The sequence below is a fragment of the Podarcis filfolensis genome, assembly GCF_964270895.1.
Source record: "Podarcis filfolensis genome assembly, chromosome: 8".
NCBI lineage: Eukaryota > Metazoa > Chordata > Lepidosauria > Squamata > Lacertidae > Podarcis > Podarcis filfolensis.
Genome location: NC_139611.1, coordinates 72527367 through 72541365, shown reverse-complemented (window position 1 = coordinate 72541365; position 13999 = coordinate 72527367). Strand labels below are relative to the sequence as shown.

The following is a 13999-nucleotide window of genomic DNA, read 5'->3' as shown; positions in this document are numbered from 1 at the left end:
GTGGGTTCTATTGTTAATCATTTCCTCCTGCATCTTTTATAATAATCCAAATCTTTTATCTCTCCATTGTATCCAAAATTCGCCATTAAACTACAAGTGATATTCCAATCCTACTAATGGTTTTAACTGTTTACAATGGTCTTTAAGATAAGTTATAAATTTCCCCCATTCCTTATTAAAATTTTGGTCTTCCTGATTTCTGATTCTTCCAGTCATTTTTGCCATTTCGGCACAATCCATCGACTTGATCTGTCATTCTTTGGTAGGGATTTTATCTTCTTTCCATCTCTGGATGGTATCCAATGCTACTCACGGCAGACCCATTGAGCTTAATGTACATGAGTAGCTTATGTCCATCAGTTCCAATGGGTCTACATTTGAGTAGAACTTAGTTCGATACAATCCTATGGAATTGTCTCTGGGGCGAATGACTACATCCAGGCTTAGGTGGTGTTTGCACAATACATTTAAAGCACATGTCTTCCCTCCAAAGAATCCTGGGAACTGCAGTTTATCCCCTCAAAGGGCTTCAGTTCCCAGGTTTCTTTGGGGGAAGACATGTGCTTTCAAAGTGTTTTAATTGTATGGTGTGCACACAGCTTAACTAGTGTGTGTATTTATTAACTTATTATATATGTTTTAATGCCACCTCTCCTCCAAGGACCTTGAGGCAGCATACTTTGATCTCCCCCATGTTATTCTTGCCACAACCCTGTGAAGAAGGGTAGGCACAGAGAGAGGGAGTGACTGGTCTGAGGTCACCCAGTGAGCTTGGTGGCAATTTGGGGATTTGAACCCAGGCCTCCCCAGTCCTTGTAGTCCAGAACTGAGTCCAACCAAGGTGTCCCCAACATTTCTGAGCCTGGGGACACATCTAGAAATCTAAGGAGTTGTGTTTGGCGCACCACAGAATAACCATTTTGCAGAAGAAAAACTGGCAATGCTTAGAAGGCTCCCAAAAAGAACACCCAAGGCAGAACATCTACACACACATAAAAAACAACACAGACAAAAAAATGCAGATCACCCAACCAAAAAGCCCACCAACCCTCACACCCAAACAACTTGCAACATTAAAAAAAATAAAGGAGGGGCAAGTTGACTGGACAGGCACCATGGGGCATTTGTTGTGTTCCTGCCTGACCTCTGTGTTCCCTGCCAGAGGACTTTCTTCTAGTGGTACCGAGAATTCCTTTTATTCTAGGATTGCCGTATTTCAAAAAGTGGAAATCCGGACACAAAAGAGGGGGGGTGGGGGTGGGCAAAGTTGTTATTGCTTCCATTGCTAGTTTCTGAAGCTGCACACACGTTTGCTACCGATCCTGCAGTTTCTTGAGGCATAATGCTGTTTGAGGCACTATCCCTCAAATTAGCTGCCGTTTCGTAGTTCAATAACACCTGGTGGGCCACATGTTTTTTTCCACTCTGTCCAACACCACTCGTTGCCCCCCCTTTTTTCTTCCATTATATTCATACTGTTGCGAGTTCTGATGCTGAACTTGCTTGCTTCCATATTACTTTTTAGATAGACCCAGTACATTGTACTGGTCATTTGAAACCAACTCAAGTAATGCCTGTGAAGTGCTGTTTATGGTTAGAGTGCCGGACTAGGACCTGGGAGACCAGGGTTCGAATCCCCACCTCGCCATGTAGCTGACTGAGTGAATTTGGGCCAGTCATAATCTCTCAGCCCAAGCCTACCTCACAGAGTTGTTGTGAGGATGAAATGGGGAAAGGGAACCATGCACGTCTCCTGGAGCTCCTTGGAAGAAAAATGTGGCATATAAATGAATAATGCCCTCCTGGGGGATACAGAGGTTGGATGGCAATCTGTCACGCATGATCTAGTTAAGATTCCTGCATTGCACGGGGTTGGACTAGATGACCCGAAGGTCCCCTTCCTCCTCTACAATTCTAAGATTCTAGGGGGAAAACGTTACTAAGCACCAACTTGGGCAACTCCCCTCCCACCTCCCTTTCTCCCATTGGATCCCGCCCATTAAGACACGGTGAGTCGCGCGATTTGCTATATATTCTCCACATACAAGCCTCTCGTCCAATAAGCGGTCGCGAAAGACTGACAAGGCGAAGGGAGGGGCTCCTTCACATTTCCCCCCCAATCAGAATGGCCAAGGGGTGGATTCGTCATGGGGAATTGCCTGACGGGAGTTGAAGTTCTCTCTCCCTCTCGTTTGCTCGTCAGGCAGACCGCGGATCGAGCGGACTACAGTTCCCAAGTGCCTGTTCGGCAGCTGAGTTCAGCCTTAGGAAAAGGGAGTGCAAGAAGATTAGAAAAATCTCGGGTCAAAGAATGCGCTGGGTGGAATCGTAGAATTGCAGAGTTGGAAGGGAACCCGAGGGCCTTCTAGCCCAACCCCTTGCAATGCAGGAATCTTCCCTTTCCCTAATATAGTTTGGGGTCCTGTTCAGGACTATTCTACTCCCCATCCCGTTCAGTAGCAATGGCCAGGTGTGTCCTAGTTAATAAGAGGACAGTCCTCTGTCTAGTCCAAGTCTGGCTTAATGATCAAAAACATTATTATTATTATTACTTATACCCCACCCATTTGGCTGGGCCTCCCCAGCCACTCTAGGCGGCTTCCAACAGAATATTAAAAACGTAATACAGTGGACGCTCGGGTTGCAAATGTGATCCATGCGGGATGCACATTCACAACCGATTCGGCATTTCTGCACATGTGCAAAGCGCAATTTAGCACTTCTGCGCACGCACGACCGCCGAAACCCAGAAGTAACCCGTTCCGGTACTTCAGGGTTTCGGCGGGTGCGTAACCTGAAAAAACGCAATCTGAAGCGGCTGTAACCCGAGGTATGACTGTAAAACACCAAACTATAAAAACTTCCCTGAAAGCCTTGAAGCTGCCCAGACACAGCACAGTAGGCCCTTTCCAAATTTACATATGCATAAATAAATTAGGGGCATACAATTTTTACGCAGCTCTGTTTTCCTCTGCAGCCGTGACAGGGCTACATTCTCAGAGTTCATCGTGAGGAGGGATTGGTTTAACAACCAAACCCTCTTCACGGGGAGCTGCAGTTTTGTCAGGGCAGCAGCTTTCAAAGGTTTCTGGCAGGGGTTGCCAGCCCAGGACCTGAGACCCTTCTGCGTGCATTGGGAGAGTGTGTGCACGAATTCCATTGTGCTTAGTTTATTTTTTTGGCTGCTATTCTGTTAATGTTGTTAATATTGTTTTATTGATCATGATGCTGTAGTACGTTTTGAATGCTGTATATGACTTTTTTCGTAATGGTGCTGTTTAGCTTATTTCCCCCCGTCGTTTTGTTAATAGTGCTTTATTGACTGCAATTGTTTTACTGATGATTTACTGTATAATTGTTTTACTGAGGAATTGTTATGATTTATGTTGTATATATGAAGTTCTATTATGCTGTTGTTGTTTACTGTTCGTAAGCCGCTTTGCAATGCATGTGCATGAAAAGCAACATAAAAATATAATCAAGCAATCAAATCAATCAAAGCAGATGCTCTACCACTAATCTACCGCTTGGACCATGCTACCTGGAGCTGATGAGAGTTGGGATGTCCAAAAATATCTGGAGGGCAGCAGGTCCTGCATCTCCACCATAGAAAGTGTCCTGTAGAAATGCCTCCATATGCAGCTAAATGACACCCCAAATGGGACAGGAGGATCGAAACCTTGAGCTGGACCTGCAGAACCCTGCCAGGAAAATAGTGCTGCTTTTGTCAGTTCAGCCTGTATGACTGGCCCCCACACAAGCATTTATGTTATCCAGACCCCCACATGGGATTAACATGGATACATGTCTTCTAAAACAGACCCCAAATGTATATCTGAGTCCAGATTTCCCACATTCAAGCCAGAGCTCTGCTGTCTATCACTCCATGTTGGCTGCTATATTTTTATTTTTATCCATGGTATCAGGGGCATGGGACGCGGGTGGCGCTGTGGGTTGAACCACAGAGCACAGGACTTGCTGATCAGAAGGTTGGCAGTTCGAATCCCCGCAACAGGGTGAGCTCCCATTGCTCGGTCCCTGCTCCTGCCAACCTAGCAGTTCGAAAGCACGTCAAAGTGCAAGTAGATAAATAGGTCCGCTCCGGCAGGAAGGTAAACGGCGTTTCTGTGCACTGCTCTGGTTCACCAGAAGCGGCTTAGTCATGCTGGCCACATGACCCGGAAGCTGTGTGGCGGCTCCCTCAGCCAATAAAGCAAGATGAGCACCTCAACCCCAGAGTTGGTCACTGCTGGACCTAATGCTCAGGGGCATCAGGGGCATAGCTAGGCACAGGCTCAGGATGCAAATGGGCATGTGCCTGTTTACATGCTTGGATGCCTCTGGGCGAATTAAGGTGTCAGAGACCTTGGATCTTACCAGCCCTGTGCTCCATAGTATACCCAGTAAGCAAAAGAATATTTCTTTTTTAAAAAAATTAAAAAGGCAAAATGGGAAGATGTCTTGCACGTTGCTCTGTCCATTTGGTGCCACCTACACTAACTGGCAGCAACTCTCTAGTGCTCTAGGCAGGAGATATTCCCAGCCCTAGCTGGAGTTGCTGGGGACTGAACACTGGAACTTCTCCATGCAAGACAGATGCTCTGCCACCGAGGTGTGGCCCTTGGGAAAGGAGGGGGCAGGAGATCAGGGACCTGATGCGAAAGACCTGGGGCTCAGGCCCCTGGGCCACCCGCTGAGAACACCCCCAGCTCAGTTACAGGACCCCTGCTCAACAAAGCAACCCAATCCTAGACTTCTGTTTACTTCCGCAAGTCATTCCTTTCCTGGGTGTTTTGCTCCCACCCTCCGGTCCTCCCTGCCCCCATCTCCATCAATACTTAAGCCCGATCTCCACGTCTGGCACATCTGTGTGCATCACTTCATCCTGACATCTCGCCACTGCTGCTCCCTCTACGCCCAAAGTGTACACAGGGGCTCATTGTTCTGGATGCTCAGCTTCCCCTTGTGGGCTGATCTGCCTTGGCTTTCGCTGGCCACTGAGGCTGGCATAACCTGGTACCCTTGGCTGGGTCTGAGGACTTGTCTGGTTTCCCGGGACGTATTTGCTGGAGGAAGGACAGCAGCAATTCCACGAGAAGCCCATCCTCAGATTCTGGGTGAGTGCCGTTTTATTTTACTTTTGTGAGGGGCTTCTGTGGGAAGGCTCACCGATGAGGGCAAAGCACCTGGTTCTTTTTTGTGTATTGTCAGAGCATGGATTGATCTCCAAGCAGAGTCAGAGAGCAGTTTCGAATCAAAAGACAGCTGCTAAGGTATTTTTATAGCTTTGGGGGGAAAGGAGATTGCGGTTCGGAGCAGCGGTAGCCAACTTCTGGCTTATGAGCCACAACTGTGGCATCTGTCCCTTGGTGGAACCCCACCTTAACTCAGTCAATATGTGGGATAAAGCCTGCCTACTGCTTCACTATCAAGGGGAAGAGTCAGGGGGAGACATTTTTGTGGTATGTGTTCGCAAGATCTTAGCTCAGTGGCAGAATACCTGCATCACCCACAAAAAGATGCAACTTCAATCACCAGCAGCTCCAGGTACGGCTGGGAAAGACCCCTGTTAGAACTGATTTATTTACAATATGCCAAGGAACTCAAGACCCCGTACAGTGGTACCTCGGGTTACAGACGCTTCAGGTTACAGACTCCGCTAACCCAGAAATGATACCTCAGGTTAATAACTTTGCTTCAGGATGAGAACAGAAATTGCACGGTGGCAGCAGGAGGCCCCATTAGCTAAAGTTGTACCTCAGGTTAAGAACAGTTTCAGGTTAAGAACGGACCTCCAGAATGAATTAAGTTCTTAACCCGAGGTACCACTGTACATGGTTCTCCCTGCTCTGTTTTATGCTCGCAGCAACCCTGTGTAGTCGGTTAGGCAGAATGAGAGCGACTGGCCCCAGGTCAGCCTGCGAGCTTCATGGCCAAGTGGGAATTTGAACCCTGGTCTCCCAGGTCCTTGTCAAACATTCAACATCCCTGTGTTCGTCAGAGGAAGGGTGGTATATAAATTTAATAAAAATTAATAAGAAGCAGAACCAGTGTCAACGAGCATAGGATGTCCTGATTTTCTTTGGAGAAATGTTGGAGGGTATGGAGTTATGCAGTGCTTCTTTTCTATTAAAAATGTTTAGGGGTACTCTCATTTTCCTACTCATATTGAAATACTGCCTCTCAATGAGGCCAAACTTAGATGCACAAAATATTTAGGGGTATGCGTACCCCCAGAAAAATGCACTGGAGTTATGTGACCCTCAAGCCAAAGAGATAAATAACTATACAACCTTTAGAAGATATCTGAAATCAGCCTTGTCTAGGGAAGGTTTTTTTAATGTTTTATGTTTTTATGTATGTTGGAAGCCTCCCAGAGTGGCTGGGGCAACCCAGTCAGATGGGTGGGGTACTGTTATTGTTGAAATTATTATTATTATTCATTTGAGAAATGCTGGAGGGTGTGTAATACTGAGTCAGATGGACCAATAGTCTAACTCAGTGCAAGACAGGTTTGTATGTTCCAGTGATCTACATGCAGGAGAATGTGAAGACATAGGAACATAGGAATCTGCCTTATTCTGAGTCAGACCACTGGTCTATCTAGCTCAGCTTTGTCTACACTAACTGATAGCAGCTCTCAGGGTTTCAGACAAGATTCTATCCCAGCCCTACCTGGAGCTGTCAGGGATTGAACCTGTGACCTTCTGCTTGCAAGGCAGATGCTCCACCACTGAGCTACAGCACCTCGGTCCTGAAGTGATAGAAAAAGGGACAGTTTCATTAAAGATCGCATGCTGAGAATCACAGTTTTGACAGTTCCTTTCTGGCAGGGGTGGGGGCAATGTTCTTGCAACTAGAAAAATTACACTCTGCAGAAATGGGTGAAATAGAGCCCTAGCGCTAGGGTTATTTATACATTTATTATTTTCAGAAAATATTCCTATGAGGGTAGCCCCTCCAGGAGGTCACTGTTATGCAGGAGGAATTTTAGAAGTTTTGGTTTGCATAATGAAAGTGCCTTCTCACCCATGTCGTTTTAAATTTAAAATGCCCTTTTGCTGTTAGAAAAGTGCTGGGGAAATGCATTGAAAAGGGTGGGATGAATGAGCAATTGATGGGAAGCAGGTTCAGGCCACCCATGAGGCAAGGTGAGGAGACTGCCTCAGGTAACAGGATTCATTGGTGCAGCAGATCCCGATGTCAGAGCAAGAAGGGAGGTGCCATTTGGTGTGTGTGTGTCCACCTGAAGTGCCAAAATATCTTGGGCTGGCACTGATGGGAAGACATGTAACCACTTTGCATGTGGACCAGGATGAATGCTGAGTCAATGGCTTGTGAGTCCTATAAGAGTCTTTTTAAAATGGCATTCCTCCTCTCCACTCCATGTTAAAGTCAACTTTGCACCATTCTGCTGCATGTCTGCATCATGAGTAGGGATTTGGTTCAGTCCACATTTAAAGGCAAGCTTATCTACTTCACACTCTCTGAAACAATATGTGAACCAAAACACAGGCAACCTTCTGAATTCATACTTATCCAAATTTTGTGATACAGTTCTCCAGTTAAGTAATGCACCCAAAAAATGCATATACTTGGGTGTATATTCATGGAAAAAACAGGCAAAGATGCATGAGCTTAGGGGAAATTGCTCTAAAATGTGTATCTCAGGTAATATCGCATACAGCCTTGTGCATATTAGGAGACACTCTTTCTAAAATGTTGATGAATTTTCATGAGAACTGTATTTTAAAAAATGTGAAACTGAAAATGTTGAGAACTGAACTTAACATTGGAAAGATTGGAAACGGAAATGGACATTTTCACCCATTGCTAATCAGGGGAGGTCGTGTGTAAATTTAATGGTGAGCTTCTCTTTCCTTTTGTGCATTTAGTAGCCCTTGAGAGTGCAGAATTTGAGAATATTTAGCTTAGAGCAAGTGGCCAGGAATGGTGCAAAGGAATAGGTCTTCTTCGGATCCAAAAGGGTTAATTCAGCAGAACTGAAACTGAATTCTGAAAGTAGGTCAGCCATTTGAAATTGGTATATGAACAATACATTTGGAAATGTTTTAAAACATGGTGCTGAGAGGAAATCATTTGCAGTGTTCAGTGGTCAGGTTTGACACTTTTTCAGCTGGTGTTCCCAAAACTCTCAAATCGAATAGTGCCCGTTGCCAGGAATGTGGCATGGGAGAAAAATGGAATAAACATTTCAAGGTTGTGGTTTCCTTTGCAAGTAAATTTGATATGCCATAGTTTGCATGAGAATTCCACCCCACCCTCCCAATTCATTTCAGCAATAACCAGGAAAGCCAGGATGCCAGAGCCAGAATCTTGTCTCTGATGGGAACACTCTTGGCAAATTGTTTTGCAAATTGTAGAGTGAATGGGCAGGGTGTGTGTGTTGCATTTGAATTCTCAAAGCCTTCATCAAGTTTTGAAGTTCCCCAGGTTGGTGCGGTGGCTAATCATAAAGCCTTTAGCCTATTCAAAAACACATATTGTTCTGCACAATCCCAGTCTCTGAGTGGCGAGAAACGTTGGTGGTGGTTTCAAGCCCTTTTCTGAGGTCTGGAACGAAGGTGAATGGAGACTGTGGCATCTTTAGGTTATATTTACCCATATATACAACCTGGGCATGTGGGATGTGGGTGGCACTGTGGGTTAAACCACAGAGCCTAGGGCTTGCCGATCAGAAGTTCCGCGGTTCAAATCCCAATGATGGGGTGAGCTCCCATTGTTCAGTCTCAGCTCCTGCCAACCTAGCAGTTCGAAAGTATGTCAAAGTGCAAGTAGATAAATAAGTACCGCTCTGGTGGGAAGGTAAACGGCATTTCTGTGTGCTGCTCTGGTTTGCCAGAAGCGGCTTAGTCATGTTGGCCACATGATCTGGAATCTGTATGCCGGCTCCCTTGGCCAATAAAACAAGATGAGAGCTGCAACCCCAGAGTCGGCCACACCTGGACCTAATGGTCAGGGGTCCCTTTACCTTTACAACCTGAGCATAGTATGGAGGGCATCACAGCACTAATCCTCCAGCAAAGGAATTGGTTCAGCAGCCTCTTCTACTGGATTCTAAGTGTTTCCTGCGCACCATACATTTTGCAACGCATGTTTAAAATGCCCCAGGTTGAATCTCTCGCATTTACGAGAGCAGAGGATCTCGGCCAGTGTCAGGGGGACACAGTGAATGGATGGACTAGTGCTCTGAGTATAAGGCAGCTATTTCATATGTTTATACTGGATGTTAGCTGCAGGTCGCCCTATCACAATTATCTTGCATTTCCTCTGGATGTGCAGCCAATGCTGTTCAGCAAGGTATAATAATATAATAATAATTTATTATTTATACCCCGCCCATCTGGCTGGGTTTCCCCAGCCACTCTGGGCGGCTTCCAACAGAACACTAAAATACAATAACCTATTAAACATTAAAAGCTTCCCTAAACACTGCACGGCTGACAAAAAAGGCACACTGGTTGCTGCTGGGCGGCCTTGGAAAAGATGCTGCTGTCTTCTGAAGATCTGTTGGGTTGGGTTTGGTGGAGCGTTTCACTCCAGCCTAAGGACAGAACTTTTTGCCACGTTGTGTTGTTGTTTTCAGCAGTTGCTCGGAGTGAGTAGAAAATTCAGCATGTGGCTTCTTTTCTGTCACAGCACCCCCGTGACAGGAAAAGCATCACCTGCCGGATTACTGTTGCTGCTAAAACAACTGTGGCTGCCCTGTTGGCTCTCCAGTTGGGACTCCCTTCAAGTTCCGCCAACTCCAGCCCGCTTAGCCAGTGGGCCAGGGATGAGGGAAGTTGTTTTGTGCTCCAGAGGGTAGGACCCGAATCAATGGATTCAAATGCTAAGAAATGGGACTCCGGCTAAACATTACAAAGCACTTTCTGACTGTAAGAGCTGTTCGGCGGTGGAACAGACCCACCTCAGAAGGTGGTGGATTCTCCTTCGTTTGAGGTGTTTAAACAGAGGTTGGACAGCCATCTGTCAGGGATTCTACCCAAATGCAATTTTGGTTTTAAAACGTGTTGTAAGGAGTCTGTATGGGAGTATATTGTATTTAAACATGGGGTATCAGAGTTTTTAGGGGCTAACCAGGTTGGGATAGCTAGGATAGCAGGCTTGTTGGGTTTTGAATGTCTTATGTAGATTTTTCAATTTCTTTGTTCTGTATGGGACAATGACAATAAAGATTATCATATTGTATCGTATCAAAATTCTTTAGCTCTGATTCCTATGTTGCAGGGATTATAGATGACCTTTGGGGTCCTTTCCAACTCTACAAATCTATGATTCTATGAGTTGCAGCTCAAGACCCACCTCAGGAGGGGCAGGGTGTGTGTGTGGAGTTATCAACCCTTCCTGCTTCACACTGGAATGGAGGGAATTTATATAACAAGTCCCAAACTGAACAAGCTTTTTTTTCTTTTGGCATGGTGCACGTTTGATTTTATCCACCCGAGGGCAGCAGGGACCCATGAACAAACACAAAGGCCCGCTCAACAAAGGGAGCTTTGAACAAGCTGCAGCTCCTACATGGTGTTCAGATCCAAGCGTGAAGAGGAGAGCTTTTAATAGCAGACAAAGTGCGGGATTGCTCTTCCGCATCTATAGCTCTCCCAACCCCTTGTCAGCACCCTGGCAAGATGTATTTTTATGTTCTCTCACATTGGCCGCGCTTTGTGTTTAAACTGTTCTCGCTTGCAACGCTTGAAAGTGCAATACAAAGGCATAATAATAATACAAAGCCCCCAGTCTTGAGCTTTGAAAGGTTCCTAAGAGAGGGTATCATTCTCAACGATGAGGAGGCAGCATGAGTTCATTTATGCTGCCTCCTTGCTGGCCTGTTCTAAATTTGCAGAAAACAAACCTAAACAACAGTTTTTGTTATCCTCGTTTATTATATTTTTATCTCGCCCTTCCTCCAAGGAGCTCCAGGAAGTACAGTGGTACCACGGGTTAAGTACTTAATTCTTTCTGGAGGTCCGTTCTTAACCTGAAACTGTTCTTAACCTGAAGCACCACTTTAGCTAATGGGGCCTCCCGCTGCTGCCGTGCTGCCGGAGCATGATTTCTGTTCTCATCCTGAAGCAAAGTTCTTAACCTGAAGCACTATTTCTGGGTTAGTGGAGTCTGTAACCTGAAGCATATGTAACCTGAAGTGTATGTAAGCCGAGGTACCACTGTATTTCTTATTTATTTCATTCAGGGAAATTATACGCCACTTATTTACGCTTGTCTCTAAGCAGTGTACAAGGAATGCAATCCAATGAAAATTAAAAACTGATTAAAACTACGAAGTCAAAATTCAGTTTAAATGCTTTCTGGGATTTTTTTTTTTTTTAAGTATTCAGGTGCTGGAAGTTCAACAGGGAAAGTGGGGATTCTCTCTCACCTCAGATGGAAGAGGCTTCCATAAATTCGTGCCCCCGATATTCAACGTATAGCTCCTGATGAATATGAGCATAGAATCATAGAACCATTGAGCTGAAACAGACCCCAAGAGTGCATCCCATTAGATGCAGTGGATCTGAGCCATGGGGGACCACCAACAGTGATTCCCCAAAAGACCTCTGGGATCGGGCAGGGGTATAAGGGATCAGGTGGTCCCTGTGGTATGCTGGACCCAAGTTGTTAAGGGTCTTGCAAGGGTCTTGCAAGGACTTTGAACCTGGCCTGGTAGTATACAGTGGTACATCAAGTTACAGACGCTTCAGGTTACAGACTCCACTAACCCAGAAATAGTACCTCGGGTTAAGAACTTTGCTTCAGGATGAGAACAGAAATCGCGTGGTGGCGGCGCGGTTCGAAATACTACCCTTGAATTTCATTACTAATATGTATCCCAAGTGGCATTTCTGACAGCCAATCTTTCATCATTAGTTACGTTGCCTGGAAACATCGAGCATTCGGAGGCTTTCAAAATTATTTAAGAACTTCAAAATGTTCTTTTGAATTCTCCCAAAATGCTGAGCTGTAACAATATGAAAACACGATGAGCCTCATCGCCATATGCTGATTCTTCAAGACCTAGCAAAGCTGAGAGCCATTTCGATACAAGCACACCCACCTTCTGTTTACAGGAATGCATCTGTAAGATATTGCAATAATCTTTAATGTTTGTGCTGTTTTCTAACCTTTGGTAGAGAGAAGCCCTAGTGACAGATTTTTCTCTGCCAAGATCTAGCGGCCCATTATTTTGGCAGCAGCTAAAAGGCTTCCAAGATTCCAAGGTTAGGGTGGCCATGTGCCCTTTTTTACAGAGAGAGGGCAGCCCTCTGTTTGAAGGACTAGTCGGTCCAAGTCAGGTTTAACAAAAAAGAGTTGACTGAAGGGAGAGTAGGAGGACCATTAAAGGAGTTGTCCTAACAGCTCTCAGCACTATTGCTGTTGTTGTTGTTTTATTATTATTATTATTATAATAATTATTATTAAGAGAATTTCAGTTATACAAAATAAAGTGAAGAAAGTAAAGGAAAAATGGAGGAAAAATGCAAATGAGAACTAAAAATACAATAAGAAAAAGGGATATAATGTAATACACTAAATATAATCAATTACACTTCCATACATTGTTATATAGATATACAGTGGTACCTCGGTTTATGAACTTAATCCGTTCCGGAAGTCCGTTCTTAAACCAAAACTGTTCTTAAACCGAGGCGTGCTTTCCCTAATGAGGCCTCCCGTTGCCAGTTCCCTTCCACCGTTAGGCTTCCGTTCTTAGACTGACGTAAAGTTCTCAAACCGGGACACTACTTCCCGTTTTACAGAGTTTGTAAACCGAATCGTTCTTAAACCGAGGTACCACTGTATACGTAATGTTATTGTCCTAATACATATGATTATCAATAACCCACTATACTTTATATAAACTCGTTCCAAACATCAGTATATTTATCCAAACAAAACCTACATCAATAGGCAGCCCATTCATACATTGCGAATGTTGTCATGTTGTCAATCCATTGGTTAAAGGGGATCTTATCTTTATTCTTCCAGTTCATCGATGCCAATCTTTTAGCAATAGTCAAGGTGCATAGAATCCATGTTCATTGCTCAGCACTCTTTAACAAACTACAGCTCTCATAATTCTTTGTGGCTGTTCAAAGTAGTATAGCGTTGCTTCAAATGGATGGCCTCCCACAGGCTTGCTCAGGTGGCAGTGGCAAGCACGTAGCATCAGCTCTCATTTAACGCCATGCAGCTGGGAAGGGCTGTTTAAATTTCCCACAATGCCCCGGAGTGACGCAACATCAGTGGCATTGTGGGAAATAAAAATGGCAGTGCCCAAACACTTTATTAAACTGAGGCCTGAGGCAGGAAGGAAGGAAGCAGGGACGCTACCAGGCTCCTAGGGGGTTCTGTGGCTGCTCAAGGATGCATAACTTGAGCGGCACAGGGTCTATACCAGACATAGGCAAACTTGGCCCTCCAGATGTTTTGGGACTACAACTCCCATCATCCCTAGCTAACAGGACCAGTGGTCTGGGATGATGGGAGTTGTAGTCCCAAAACATTTGGAGGGCCGTGTTTGCCTATGCCTGGTCTGTACCATAGATGGGGAAGGTGTGGACCAGCAAAAGTGGCTGGATTGTTGTTGTTGTTGTTTAGTCGTTTAGTCATGTCCGACTCTTCGTGACCCCATGGACCAGAGCACGCCAGGCACTCCTGTCTTCCACTGCCTCCCGCAGTTTGGTCAAATTCATGTTGGTCTCTTCTATAACACTGTGCACCCACCTCGCCCTCTGTCGTCCCCTTCTCTTTGTGCCCTCCATCTTTCCCAACACCAGGGTCTTTTCCAGGGGGTCTTCTCTTCTCATGAGGTGGCCAAAGTACTGGAGCCTCAGCTTCAGGATCTGTCCTTCCAGTGAGCACTCAGGGCTGATTTCCTTAAGAATGGATAGGTTTGATCTTCTTGCAGTCTCCTCCAGCACTATAATTCAAAAGCATCAATTTTCCGGCAACCAGCCTTCTTTATGGTCCAAGTGGC

The 13999-nt window shown here is 45.3% G+C and overlaps 1 protein-coding gene across 7 annotated transcripts in view; it reads left to right on the top strand.

Annotated features, from left to right (window-relative positions):
- The first annotated feature begins 4867 nt into the window (after positions 1 to 4867).
- MAG (myelin associated glycoprotein) overlaps positions 4868 to 13999 on the top strand; it is a 73314-nt gene continuing 64182 nt past the window's right edge. For all 7 annotated transcript variants that reach the window (XM_083627006.1, XM_083626998.1, XM_083627007.1 and 4 more), the window contains exon 1: positions 4868 to 5117. Coding sequence is in view for 2 of the 7 variants with exons in the window: in XM_083626998.1 (XP_083483124.1) it covers positions 4949 to 5117 (169 nt within the window). In the remaining 5 variants the exon portion in view is untranslated. The remainder of the gene's footprint in view (positions 5118 to 13999) is intronic.